The following is a 15236-nucleotide window of genomic DNA, read 5'->3' as shown; positions in this document are numbered from 1 at the left end:
TGCATCAATTTAAAAAATACTCAATACAAGAGCGTTCTGATTAAATGTATAAAGACGGATAGCCGCTGAGAATCCACTTTAAAGGAGACTGACCCCAGTTTATCCTCAATCTGTTGTTCTTGGTTTGAAGACTATGCCTGTGTTAGGGATTGCAGGCTTATTTTCTTTCATAGGTTATTATGATTTTGAAAAGTGATAACATCGTGTTCTTGGCTTCAGGGAATAAAGACTAAGCTTTGGAAAAAGCCCAAGGATTGAATGTTGACCTTGGAAAGGTTTCCTAAGGGAATATATTAGAGAAACGCATTACTTTCTTAATTTTGTTTAATCCATTAATCCAAATTTTATCTTATTTGTAAAACAATGCTGTCAAACAAAGCATGCTCACTCATGCTGTATTAATATTTGGGGCTGCTTGAAGAAGGACATACTGCAGACTGAAACTGATGTTTATCTGCATATTTCATGAATTTCCTACAGCTGAATAGCCTCTTTGTGAGTAACATGAGTTGAATTCAGGTATTAATGGGTACCGGCCAAGTCTAGCCCTTGTGAAACTGAGGGGTAGTCTCATAAGAATTCCATTAATTACAAGGAATGCTGGTTTTATTAATGTGATTTGATCAAGTATAAAAATATAGAGAATTGATGTATTTTTCTTGGCAGAATTATTGATTGTTGAAAAAAATAAACAGAAGCTATCCTGAAGCAAGAATAAATGCACCAATATCGTACATTTTTGGTAGAATGAGGCATGGGAATGTGAGCAGATCAGTAAAAAGTGAGGAACTTTGCAGTGAACCTTCTTTCCCATCATACTATCACAGTACTAGGCTGCAGGGACCAACTGGAAGCTATTCCACAGCCTGAAAGTCCGGCTTCAGCATGGCTTTTGCTCTCACCTGGCTTTCTGAGCCTGGCATAGGGACAGAAAATGAACATCGTGGCAAACAATAGAGAGGGACAGCCTTTAGAAGATGTACCAACATGAACAAGTTATTTCAGTGCAGAGTTTGAGAAGAGAGAATTAGAGAATGAGATGATGAAATTAGAGAATTCAGCCGTATCAGTTCATGCAGTTCTATGTAACCATCTTTAGGATTTTGAACTTGAATCTGAAGGTAAATAGTAAGCCATTGAAGGGCTTTGAATAAGTGATTGAAGTCATTAGATGGGAGCGCTACAAATATACCCTTGCTTCAGTTTGGAAAATGGCTTGGAGGGGAACAGGCTGAAGACAGTGATACCTTTCAGGAGAGCATGACAGTGATCTGGGGGAAAGGTGATGGTGGCTAAGGACAAGGGAGGGACATCGATCGAGATTCAGTTATGAAGTACCAGCAGTCAGACGTGGTATTTGACTACCTGTGGGGGTGGAGGAGGATTCAAGAATAATGCCATAGAGACTAACATTGAGTAGGTAGGCATGGTGCTTCCAAGGGAGGAAACACACCTCCCTTGGCAATTATTGCCTGATTTTAAAGTGCCAAATAGTGGACAGAGCAATTTTATTTCTAAATTTATAACATTTCCTATCATTATAATGATGAATTTCCTCTTGTTTTGGATTCATATGCTTTACAGTAAGTTCGTAATTTCTTATTTTAACTGAAGGCAGTGATCTCAATAATTCAGTACTAAAAATGATTTAGTGCATTTCTGCTGTCGCCATCTAGTGGTCATTACTAGTTATGGTACCTTTCATTTAATTTTGTGCTCAAGATTTAACTTTTTGAATTATATTTCTCTGAGAGAGAAGGCCATGCTGTAGTAAATATTAACTAGTAGAGAATCAGCTTCTTTGGAAATGAAGTGGGTATCCCTATAATTGAATGAACATACTAGCTAGAGTGTTAGTGATGTGAAGATACTATTAAATTTTTTAGCTTAAATTTTAGTTTTTCTAGAGTAGGACTTGAAACAGTGTATTTTAGCAACTTTAGGGAAAATTGAGCATAAAACATCAGCACTAATTAGAATTTCTTCATGTCATGTCCAGTAAGAGGATTTCCCTCAATGGCAAATATGTGGAAAGGTTCAAAGGGATTTTTATAGCTGTCAGTGTGCAAATACCTAGTGAGCAAATTTTGGGTGCCCAGGGATTAACATTGTCACACTCCGAGGGACACAAACAAAGAAGAGAGAGAGCATAGGGTTTTCCCTGGACACACAGCTGTACTGGAGGAAGGTAGGAAAACACACTGTTCGTTTCTACCCCTCTCTGAATCTAACTGCATACACACGAGTGCGCTCCAATCAGTCATTCAAAACCCTGAACGTTTGGAACGGGGCCTCCTGTTCCTAGTAAGAATCACCAAAGACTAGGTGTGAACTTCTTGATGTCACTTCTTGATATTCTGTTTTATACTTCTTATGTTTGCCTCATCATGTCAAACAAACAAACAGAATAAAAATTAACCGTCTGATCTAATTAGTATGAATCATCACTATGTACCGTAAGAAATTCAGGAATATATATGAGCCCAGATCCTTGTGGATTAGGAGTTACTAAGGGAGAGACATGTGGACAACTACTATGTTAGAACCATATTATTAGAACGACTGTATGAGAGCAGGCAAGGCAGGTGGGAGAGGGGACTGGGAGAGCCAAGGAGGAAGCCCGCCAGCTTCAAGTGTCTGTGCTGGAGTTTGATGTTGCTGGGTAGAAAACAATCATCCATGTTTTGTCCAAGAAAACCCACAGATCCTGAAGGCAGTGAAATAGGAAGTATGCTGGGTACTTTTAATGGTATTTTACATATAATAAAACCATACTTTCTTCTCTAGCTATTTTTTTCGGAGGCTGTACTTATAGAAGTTTAGCAGTTTTCACAATAATGGCAACTTTGGGAGCATATTTTTGTCTTACCCCTGCCCTCCCATCCCTGCCACCGAACAGTGGGAAACATGTCCTATTCATCCTAATACCTCATAGACCCTGCTGTGGAGTTGTGCATGTGCTTAAAGAAAAAAAACACTCGATGTCTTTTCACTGAATATTTCCAAATTGCCTAAGATGTTAATGATGAATTCCCTAATCATTAATAGTTAATCATTGCAGTAAGTTAATGATGAATTCTGCCTTTTGTATACAACACCACTCTCGGTGGCTTTGTAAGCTTAGACAGCTCAGCTCCTCCCTGTGGTCTTTGGTTCCCTCATCTGTACAGTGAGAAAGTTCTCCCAGGCCGTTCTGAAGGTCTTCTCCAGTTCCAGCCATCGCAGAATGTCACTCTGACCCTCTCACCTGTTCCCTTCATTGCTTGTACGTTGAGGCACTCTACTTTCTCCTGGCCTCCCAGATTTTTCTCCAGCCTCATTTCAATCCTCGTATTTTCCTAAATGTCATCCTAATTAGTTTTCCAACTTCCTGTTTTACTGGATCTTTATCTCAAAAATCATACACTAAGTCTTTGTGTGAGGGTTTTTATTTCATTTAGCAATTTAACTTGGAGAATGATCCATATGAGTATATATAAACTACTTTATTCTCTTTAATCATTGTTAAAATATTCTAAAATATAGGTTATTTACCATCTTTCTAATTTAATTTCATTTTAATTATTCATTTGAGAGAGAGAAAGAGAGAGAGATTAATTGATTTGTGGCTCTACTTACTGATGCATTCATTGGTTGCTTCTTGTATGTGCCCTGACCAGAGACTAAACGCACAATCTTGGCTTATACGGGTGCTGCTCTAACCACTTGAGCTACCTGGCCAAGGCCTATCTTTATTTTAAATAGTGCTCAATAAGTATCCTTGTGTATTTGTCATTTTTGAATTGCTAGATTGGAATGCATATTTTTACTTTTGAAAGACATTACTAAGTTGTGCTGCAGTATTTAAGAAACTTTCCTTTTGTCCTGTGAATTGTCACTGAATATTTTTTACTGATTTCTTTTAGATTGTTTTATTTCTTTTATTCATGGCATATGTCTAGAGAAAAGCAAAATATATGTACCACAACTAAAGCAGTTCACAGCTGTGAAATGTAGATTATAGGAGTACAAAGATACAAAATATAGCCCATGCTTTTTCCGTAGCCAGTTTAAATTTTAGAAATCTTTAGGGCCTTTTAATTAGTTTAAAAGCATAATAAGTATGCTAGACAAAGCTAATTAGAATTTACTTGCAGTTAAACCAGGGATTAATATCTGTGAACACTATCACATTTATATTAAATATATACTCACAGGTTGATTAGCATAAGCCTAAAAGGAATATGTAATCAAACAATTATCAGGACCAAAATATACTATACTGGAATAATGCTTTGAAAATCCAGTGCTATTATCACAAAATAGAGTTATTATTTTGGCACAGAAGCATTCACTTATATAATCCCTATCACAGAAATGATTTTATGACACTTTGAAAAAGTTTCAACTACTCGAGATATTCATGCTATATTTGAGTTGTTTTGCTAAATATGCAGTTTTAGCTTTGGAGAAATTTACCGAAAAAGCAGTTTGCAGCCCAGCAGTATCTGACTCAGCAGTCTTCACGCTCCTCCAGTCAGGGCCCGCCCTGCCCGTGGGCACGTGACCTGCGTGTCCTGCAGGCCCCCACCTCAGAGGTGCCTGTACTTGATGTAATTCTCCATTCTCACTGTCTTGAAATTCTTAAGAATGTTTGAGCAGGGGGCCCCATATTTTCATTTTGCACTGGCTTCCATAAATTATACAGCCAGGCCCACCTTTAGTTTATTATTCAGAATGAAACTATTTATTAGAGTGTATCCTTAAGTAGTAGTCCTAATTACAGTGGATATTTTAGAAGTAAATCTATATCAATAAGTCTATTTTATTTGAAACTAATAGCCAATGAGTGATGATTGCAGATGAAATCTTCACCCCGCCCCAGCCCTTTGTCCCCTCCCCAGTCACTGAACAGTGTCCCGTGTTGGAAATCCCTCAGTGAGGTTTCCTGTGGTTACAGGGGTTTCCAATCTATGCAGTTCAGTGCTTCCAAGTGCCAAATGACTCTTCAACACCCTGACTGGACCTGTAACAAACATCAGCAAGGAGCTTGGTGATGTTATCTTTTCAGTAGTAGACATGCTTCCTCTTCCATGCTGGGCAGTGTGGCCCGGGGGAGGATTGTGGGAGGCAGTGATCCCGACAGCCCTCTGCTCCTGCTCCATCCCTGGTGGCTTGCTCCTTCTCACCATTGGTTGCTGTCCTCCTAACCTGTGCTTTATTCCCCCATCTTGTGGCAGGCCCAGTTACTGCGCCGGAGTGATTCAATTTGTGTTTTGATTGGGTACATCTTGACGGAGCTTTGATGATCATCAGTTAATTAGAGCCTGGCATGAGTGTTGGCGTGGATTTGACCTGTTTTGGCATAGACAATCCTATGTCAGACCTTCACAGAGAGCAATGCAATTCTGGTCTCTCTGGATACTTGAATCCCTGGAGCTTGAGGCTATTTCAGACTTAAGAATTTATTCTGGGATCATGGGGTTCGCTTAGGTCCTGAAATGAAGTATTATAATTCTGTTACCCAGCCTGATTTCCCTACGATCTTATACATTCAAAGATGTGGGTTGTTAGTATAGTTCTCCTAGGCTCATCATGGGAACTTGTACACTGACCGAGAACACATAGGTGATTGGGTGTGTGATAGGTTAGGGTTCATATGTCATCCAAGGTTTTGTCCAAGAGGGTCTTTTACCTCTGACAGTATTCCAATGTGTAGCCACTTCTGTCAGACACTGAAAACTAACTCATGTGAAAACAAACATTTGCTTTTTGTTTCCAAGCTCACTTCTCATAATCCCATGAGGAAATTAAATAAAGGCAAATCAACTTTCAAAAATAGCAAGGCAAATAAAATAAACTCTCCCCTATTTTCCTGCTGTAGGGAAACTGTTAAGAGTTCTTATTTTTGGATCCCAACTTTTAGATTTCCTGAATTTTTCTGATGACTTTGGCCATGAAAAATATCCAGAAGAGCACAAAGAAGTTTGATGTTGGAGGAAGGAATCAAAGGTAGAGGAACATAAAAACCATGTTGCCAAATAAGAGGCACAATAGAATATTTACAGAAAGTATTTTAATTTGCAGGTGGAAGGTTGAGTGTAAAGAGAAGGGAACCCAACCATGGGGCTAAAAGTCTGCATGGAAACAGAGAAGAAACACATGGGAAGGATAATAGGCACGTTGAAATCTGCTGGGCCACTGGCGGCTTTGGTTTTAGTAAATTTAAAAGTCGTTTCTGCCTTTTTTCCTCCTATACTATCATAAAATACAGCGGAAGGGTCTGGAATCAGAGAGTTGAAGGTAGATTAGATTTGTGAATATACCTAAGACATGGGCATCACAGTTGGGGAGATTAAGTGGGAGGCTTGTATTTCTGTTGATGACTCAGTTGGGAGAGATGTGAGGTGCGATGGGTCCTCCTGAGAACCTTGTGGGTGAAGGAAGGTCACGTGCTGGCCCTGGACCAGGAGCTTCTTGGGCAACACTCTCGTCCACATAGGTCCCATGGTTAGGATGTCTCAGAGGACTGCTTTCTTTTCCTGGGTGGACTGGAGCACAAGGGGCTCTGAGAGCATCTGCTGCCTGGTGCACTTGTGGTGTGGGTGGCTCAGGGGAAGGCAGGTCAGCCTGGAGCAGGGTCAGCCTGGAGCAGGAGGCCAGGGGCTGCCCCAGAAGTAGAATGTTGTGGAGGCTGAAACTTGGGCTGTAGAGACACTGCCTCTGTCTTGTGGCTGCAGAGCCACGTAGAGAGACTGTACTCATAAAAATGGAAAAGTAATTCACCTTTCATTACAATATCATCACCTGAAGATCTTACCAAAGGTAAGATCTATATTGAATTGTTTTTTTCTTTTTAGAATTTCCCTGCACCTGGCTGCTTCTGATTTTTATATTCAAATAATACATTTTTTAGATTCCTTTTTTTTTTTTATCATTGTAGAGTATCTCTTCTAAAACTTTTTTTCATGTACAGTACGAGAAAGAAAAACTCTGAATTTCATGTCTGAAAGTATTCTGATTTTTTTACCCAAATATTTGATTTATAACCTGACAAATTCATAGAATTTTAAGGTCATTTCCCCCACTCACCCCAGTTGAAAATATTAAAGTATTGCCAATTTGTTTTTTTAACAAAAGCATTGTTTTACTTATGAGAAGTTTAATATTGGTTAATTTAATATTTCTTTATAGGTAACCTTTTCCCCCTCTGTAATCTTTTATTATTTTATTTTTTGTCTGTGAACTCAAAAGATTTCAACAGGGTGTTTTTACAATAATTATGGGTCTTTTTATTAATTCTGAGCTCTTTCAGTCTGATGCTTTGGGTATGTTCAGCCTATGGAGTTTTTATTACATTTTTCTTAATTTTCTTATTTGCATTTTAACTGTATTCTTCTGAAATGCTTCTTAAAAGGATGTTGGGCCTTCCATATGTCATTTCCATGCCTCTTAATTTATATTTCCCTCTTTTTTGTATTTTTTTTTCTTTATCATTACATTTTTTCAACTTTTAATTTTAAATCACTAACATTGCCTCGAATTTCCTGTGTCCTTCCATTTATATTTTGATTTTAGCAATGATATTTTAATCCTCACGAATTCTACATTTGCTTCAGATTTTTCTCATTTTTCATGACAACAAGTTCCTGTTTTTACAAATGCAACATTCTTTCCAGTGGTTTCCTGAAGTGGCTCCATTTCTTCTTGGCTCAGTTGTCTTCTTTTTCTACACGTGTACTGTCTTTTCCTAAAATTTCTGGTGGTTTCTGGTTGCTGTTTCATATAGACGAATGAAAGATAAGGTTTATTATTATGGATAGCTTGTACCAGTTTCTCTGTAGAATCTGAACAGATGCCCCCATCTGACGTCTTCCTTGGTGAGGGAGGTTGGGTGCCAGCTTAGAGAGGTCGTTAGCCACCAGGCTTCCTGAGACAACTCATCAGGGGGATGTCAAGGTGCCCAATGAGGAGGGCCTTGCTCTGGGGGTAGAACGCTTTCCTGCGGGTCACTGTCAGGCATCTGTCCTCACCTTCCGTGAAATGCAGAGTCCCTGGTTACCTCCAGTCCTACTCTGCTGCTTCCTGGGGACTTTCTCAGACAGATGGCATGGGACAAGAGTTCTCTGACCTCACTGTGAGTAAAAGCCCTAGCTGCCAACAGCACCCCTTAGGAGAGGGAGATGGGATTTCAGCCAGCTCAGCTGCTGGGAATGCGGTTCTCTAATGAGTTACACCGCCAGCGTCCCCTTGGCCTCTGGTTTTGTGCTTTGGCTTGAATGTTCTCTCTGATTCTCTTGGAAAGAATAGAACTTAGTTCTGTTGTCTTGACCGTAGTGTCTTCCATGCTTAGATGTGACCGTAGTCTTACCCGACCTGCTTCATTTTTCATGATTCCAGAGTTTCTCAAATCTCTAGTGATGGCACCCTTTCTTGTTACCCCTTCCTATTTGTTTTCATTCTGTAAATAACTGTGTTTTTGTTATTTTAATAGGATTTGGGGGCATGAGGGAGGGACTAGTCAAGGGTAGGTGTGTGATCATTCAGCTGCGTTATAGAGAAAGCAACATGTATTGAATTTGTTCACAAATGCTACAGAACCACATTTCTTCCAAACAGTGTCTGTCATTTGGAGTTAGTGTTAAAATGTTTTTGGTTAAATAAAAATATATACGCATACACAGCATATTTCATATGTAAAATAATCTTGAAAACAGCTGGCAAGATTTTTCATTACTTCAGCAGAAAACGGATTTTACCGAGTGATTGTGAGTTTGTCTGAATCACCTCGTGGTTTACCAGCTGCACCGAGCTCAGTCTGACTCCGTGAGGGTTTGTTGAAACTGATTGCCGTTTATTGTTCATCAAGGAATTTTAGTCTTAAGCACATGATATCTGTTTTTATCAAAACATATATCACTCTACAAAACCTTACGGAAATCATATGTAAACACAGTTCATCACGTACCTTCTGTGAATGCGGTATTAGGTGTCTGTCAATGAGAAGTGCGTTTCCAGTGGTTACCAAGGACACTGGTGTGCTCTTTTACTTTTCATAAGCGATGGGGAGCATATTTTACGGTGTCAGCATGCTGCTAAGTTTAATTTACATAAGAGTCTCTGTCTATGCCTAATGTTGTGACTTTTAGTTTAATGTAAATTTAGCATTGAATGCCTTATCTGTTCACTTTTCTGTAAATTGACTTGGTGTTATGCATATTAGGTACGACTTTTCTTCGAAAATGACTATGTACATTTTAATAATCATGTAATATTTTATATATTTTTATTTTAATGGTAACAGTATAGTTTTGCTAGTTGAGAAAATATTTCTAATAAAAAGGAAAGATTAGTACTTAAATGTTTTAGACTTGCTAGAGTTAAGAGCTATTTTTAAAATATCTTTTAAAAAATATCTTCAGATCATATTGCACACTACCCCTCATTGTTACTTTTAGCTGCTGACCCCTGGCTAGTTCACCTAGATTCCTCAATGGTTTTAACCTCTGATTATTGCCACACTCTCTAACACTGCACTTCTATTACTCCTTGACAATTTCCATGTACATGTAGATGACCTTTTCCTCATCTCGATGTCTTTATTGAACTCCTCTCATCCAAAGATTTTTACCTGACTTCCTGCCTCAGCCACTCCCCCTGCTGTTACCAGTCACTGCGGACTGTCCATAGTCTCACTTTCAAGCATCTTTCTCTCTCACCATCCCCTCCTATCCTTGTAGCTCACTGCCGCTGGTTTCTCAACTCCAGCTTTTCTGTGACTCTACCTGGCTATCCAATTCATTGATCCCTCATCTCCTCGATGTTCTCACTCAGCCTCCTGTCCAATTTACAATCTGGGGTCAGTACACAGTTACTCTAATTGCTCCTTTGCATGTACTCCCTGGGAAGTGCCTTGCCCCTCTCTCAGATCATCCTACTCCATTAGCTAAACCTGACCCTGCCTAAATACAAACTCTCTCTTTCATGTCTGCATAAAATGGGATATAGGGGTATCCAACATTAGTTACTAGACTGACGATTAAAAAATTAACAGTGATTACTTGGTTATTATGACGGTATGAGCCACCTTCTGAAGACAATATAGGAACGCTTCAGTTTATTTTCAAAGAAGGAAAATACCCACAGAAACTTCCCAGGTAATTTGAAAGGCAAACAAAAAAAGTGAGCATGAGACCTTCAGAAGTTTCAGGATTGAAATTGTTGTTGCTTTAAAGCTGTCATCTGATCTAATGTTGCTTTATCTGGGCACCCCGGCCTTCTGTGACAGGAGTAATCTAATCAGTCCTTGTACTTACTTTTTTCTCAACTTTTCATAGCTTTTGTAATGTACAATGAATTTAAATAGAACATAACACATCTCTTCTACAGAAGCAAGTTCCAAAATGTTTTCAAATTGCATTCCACTGATCTATAATTGGGGTTTAACTGAACCCCACATTGCTTTAGCCACAATAAAGGCATAGCCTCTTCAGTTATAACTAAAATAATTGATATTTTAAATAACAAATAAAGAAGACATGTGTCAACTGGTTGTTTGCTTACCTGCTTTTCAGACTGTAAAGAAGTATTACCTTTGTTTGATAAATATTTTGCTTCATAGTGTATTTATGGTAGAATTCCTTTGCTTCTTCTAATTCTATGTTCAATCTGCACATTTTTGAGATACTTTGAATTCCTTTATCCATGTCTCTGAGATCACATTGGAATTTTATCATCTACACAATCCATTTAGCCTCTACCCAGATAACTGTGCATTCCTAGAATGTCATAAATATCAGTTAATACCCCTGAGATATCAGGACAGCAGTTTCTTGTATAAGAGGTCAGAAGAATATATTTTGCTGGTCTAAAAAATCTATGAATGCTTAAAATATCATTTATTAAGACAGGCAACCACTTTAATAACTAATATTTACCCTTGGTCAGTAAGCTCACCATTTGTTCATTCATTCATTCATCATTCATTCATTCATTCAGTACTACCTGTGAGCTAGGTAGAGTTCCAGGTTCTAGGGAGAGAGTAGTGATCAAACCCGGCCATCCTTGTTCTTAGCGCACTAGTAAGAAGTAGAGACAGGCACAAACAGATAAGCAAATATTAAATGAGATGACTCTGGGGAGTGGTAAATTATATGAAGAAAATTAAAAAATGAAGTATAAGACTTTTGTGGAGATTGGTATCTAAGTAGATGTCATTAGAGATGAATGATGGCAAGCCAGCAATGTCACCAAAAGAGAGAAGAACATTCAAGGCAAAGGTAATAGGCTACCGACAAAAAATACGAAGGGATAGGAGATTGCCAATATCCGCTCTGTTAGCTCTGGGATATCTGATTGTTTGGTTTACTCGCAAGAACCACTGCCTCTCACGGTTTCTGAACTCAGAATGATAACTGACAGACTAAAATTCTGGGCTAAACCCGGCAAGATGAAATATGACTGATACGAATGTAAAATGGTGCAAGTTCACAGACCCCACTTCTCAGCGCAAATGTTATCCACGTGGTCTGGCTACCGTTCGTTTGAGAACAATCTGGGGACTCTAACCGACCGCACAGTGGCGCCTGCTCTTTGCTGTTTCTGACAGGGAAAAACAATGTGTAGATATTACCCTTCATCAGATTTCTGCCCGATTTAAGGCATCAGTAGAGCCGTCCACAAATGGAACGGCCTGTGTGACAGGCAGAGAAATTTCCATTGCTTAACTGGTTAGAAAATGAAGAAAGAATGAATACCCACCAGGGCTTTCAGAAAAAAGAAATTTTAAATTGTTCAGAGGCCAGTTTAAGGCACTTTTCAGTTTCTGTGATTCTGTGATTTATTACTTGTTTATTTCATTCCAATAAAATTTTCTGCATTTGAGGATATTTATTATATGATTAGGAAGAAAAAATATTATTGGTATAGAATAACATATGAAGTTTATCGAAAGTTGAGTTTATAATTGTATCTCTTAAAATAGTAATCTGAAGTTTAAAATTCTTAGACTATAATTTTTGAAAGAGTTTAGATTACATTTGTAGTATGTTTTTGGCCAATTAGAAAAATAAAAATGAAAGTAAATAAATATACCTTGGCTTTGCCATGTGTTACCTGTAACATACACAGCCTTCCTCCACTTCCGTTTCCTCAAAGTGAGGACAGTGACCTGCACCTGCCCGAAGGTGCCATTGGGGTTAAATGAGTTGTGGTGTGCGAAGCAGTTGGAGCAATGCCTGGCAACAGTAAGTGCTGAGTAAGGGTTCGTTGTTATCCTTAAGTGTAAATGTGTTTTCCGTTCTGCCTTCAGGAATTGATGACCAAGTTAATAACGGAGACACCTGACCAGCCAATCCCGTTTCTCATTGACCATCTCCAGTCCAAACAAGGACACCGTGGACAGCTTCAGAGAACTTTATCTGGATCTGCAGCTCTCTGGGCAGAAAGTGAAATATCAGGTAAATGAAAAAATATATTTTATAGTTAATTTTGATACATTGAGTGTAAAAATTTACAAAAGTCTTTCTGATTATAAGATCAATATAGATGGTTACCTAGGGTTTCAGGTATTGATCTGTGACTTCACCCATATGCTAAAATTTGTCATAAAATATTCTTCAATATAAATATATTGTTATGTATTATGCTTTCAAATATGAGAATTTGTCTATCAAATTTTAGAGAAATAAGATTCAGATTTTCATGAAAAGATTTCATTCTGTATGAATCAAGCTATTCTAAGCTTGAAAATTTTCTTCTTTTAATGAAGAATCTGAATTAAATGCTTTAGCTTATCTGTAGAAAGGTAAACAGTAGAGTTCCACAAAGTTACCCTTCTCATTGCCCAAACTGATGATTATTCTCTATTTCTCCCAGCCCCAGTTTTATCTCTGTAGTGACTTCAGTCTTACAAAGATCCATCTACTCTGAGCATTGGGGAACCAGCTTCGCCATTAGGTGATAGCCCCATTTTCCCTATTTAACTAGATCCTTTGTTTAATCTTACAATTCTAGAAATCAAGTTATTGGCTGGGTGGCATTCTCACCTGGAGTCTGGAGTAAGAAAGAACCTGCTTCCAAACTCATTCAGGTTATTGGCAGAAATGATTTCCTTGTAGTTCTATGATTGGGGTCCCTGATTCCTTGCTGGATTTCAGCCCAGGGTTGCTCTCAGCTCCTAGATGCAACCTGCAGTTCTTTGCCACATACCTCTCTCACATTATGGCAGCTCACTTCTGCCATAAACCAGCAAGGGAATTTCTCTCATTTAAGTTTAGTAAGATGGAATCCTTTATAACAAGACATAATCATAGCATTATGATTAGCAAATTAGCATCATCTTTGCCATATTCTGTTGGTTTGTCGTAAGTCAAAAATCCTGTCTGCACTCAAGGGGAGGGAACTATGTAAGGTATAGCAGTAGGGGACAAAGGTCATGGGCATCATCTTAGAATTCTGACTGGCACAAGTACTTCATGCCTTATTGCTTAGCAAGGGTGAAGGGGAGGTGGAGATTCTTATTACTGCCAGTTTACTGACCTGGATAAAGGTATAAATGCCTGTTTAATAAAGCAAGGTAGAAACATAGGAATAAATTTGTGAATGACAATAATGAGTCCAGTTCCTATAGATGAATTTGAATTTCTTGTAGGGCATCTGAGTGGATAATTCTAGCAGGCAGGTGTGAGTCTAAAACTTTTTGGATGGGTCCAGGCAGGAGTCACAGATGAGGCATTCATATTATATACAAGATCATTAAAACCATGGGCATGAAAGAATGGGAGATGTCGTGGTTCAATTTATAGATTGAGTAGGCGATGAGCTGGAAGATCAGTGTGAGATCATACCTGATACCTAAAACGTTATCTGTGTGTTGAGAAGTGAGATTGTTTTCTGAGGACGAGAGGGTTGGAGATTGTTTAGGGGAGATTGAAGTGAGTGATGCAATTCTGAAAAATCACCAGGGCAAATGAAAAAAAGAGTTGGCAAAGGAAAATTTTAAAAAAGACTATAGGTAGTTCTGTGGCCTATTGGAAGTTGAAGACATGATGAATCCATCATGGAAACCATTACCAAGACTGTGATTTTTCGGTGCCCAGAAGTACTGGGTGGGACGCAGAAGAAAGAGTTGAAGGGACTGTCTGAGAATTGTGGTTGTGCCATCATGAGGGTGGTGGGTGGAAGAAGAGTTTTGCAAAAGAATGGAGGACTTTTGTGAGCCAATCCTGCAAGTGATTGAAGACATGATCTGATATGACAGGGTAGTGAGCAAGGAAGGGAAAAGCTTTAGACATGAAAAGTGGAACAGAGCGCCAAAGACCTTTAGGAAGCCTGTGTAAGTGCCGGTGCAGGTGCAGGGGAAGTGCGAGAGAAGCACATACAGAAGCACAGCAGGTTGTGCCCTCTGACACTTTTGAGGTGGAAAGATTCCAGATAACAAAGTCCTGTTGGTGGCCTCAGTTTGAAACTGTCATAAGCATCAGGGAAGTGAAGCTTTTTAAAATTGAGGAAGACGACAAAGTCTGAGGCTTAATGAGTGGTTTGACTAAGGTTTCAGAGGTCACCAGGGTTTCATCCAAGTTGTTGAAAGGTCAAGGGAGCTTGTGCCAATATCGCGAGTAGGGCTGCGAGGTTAATCAGGGGCAGAAAGATGGCAGCAATGAAGAGTGGCGAGTAGTGTAGACAGGCAGCATTAATCACAAGGCAGGAGGGACTTTCTGCTTGACATTGGAGGACCTGGAAGACCCATCCTGCAGCACAGGAAGGAATGAACACTCTCCGGAAGCTGCCGGTGCTCTTGGGGGAGGAACGAGGTGTCTCCTAAGACATGAAAGGAGGGGTGGGGGTTGAGAATAGAGGAGTGTTTGTTAACCATGAAATGTGTGTTCCAGAAGGGGAAGAAGAAAAATGTTGGAGGAAAGAGTATGACGAGAGGAAGAAGGAAATCATACAATAATTCTTGGATATGAATATAACAAGAAATTTTAATTCAGGTGATAGTAAATAATGCCAGTTTAAACCTTGACAGAAGTTTTGAATTGTTTCTTTTGGTGTATGTTCTAATTAGCTACAAAATATCTCAGTATTCAAAGTATAGGTGTAATACTTAAAATATCTTAGGATGTCCTCTTACTAACTTTAAATGTATCAAGCAACTTGGGACACACCTTTTCAAAAGTTTGTCACTTAACATTGTCAAGGACAAACCTGAAAGCAGCCTTATTTTTGTTCTTTCTTAGATATTCTAATTATTCTTT

General features: G+C 38.9%; 1 protein-coding gene across 1 annotated transcript in view; it reads left to right on the top strand.

Annotated features, from left to right (window-relative positions):
- Nucleotides 1-15236, top strand: part of C8H8orf34 (chromosome 8 C8orf34 homolog) — a 301307-nt gene that overhangs the window by 53461 nt on the left and 232610 nt on the right. Inside the window, 1 exon segment of the mRNA XM_053929857.1 lies at nt 12290-12437. Within this exon segment, the coding sequence (XP_053785832.1) occupies nt 12290-12437 (148 nt within the window).

This window comes from Desmodus rotundus, chromosome 8 (assembly GCF_022682495.2).
Source record: "Desmodus rotundus isolate HL8 chromosome 8, HLdesRot8A.1, whole genome shotgun sequence".
Taxonomy (NCBI): domain Eukaryota; kingdom Metazoa; phylum Chordata; class Mammalia; order Chiroptera; family Phyllostomidae; genus Desmodus; species Desmodus rotundus.
This window is presented reverse-complemented; position numbering and strand designations above follow the sequence as displayed.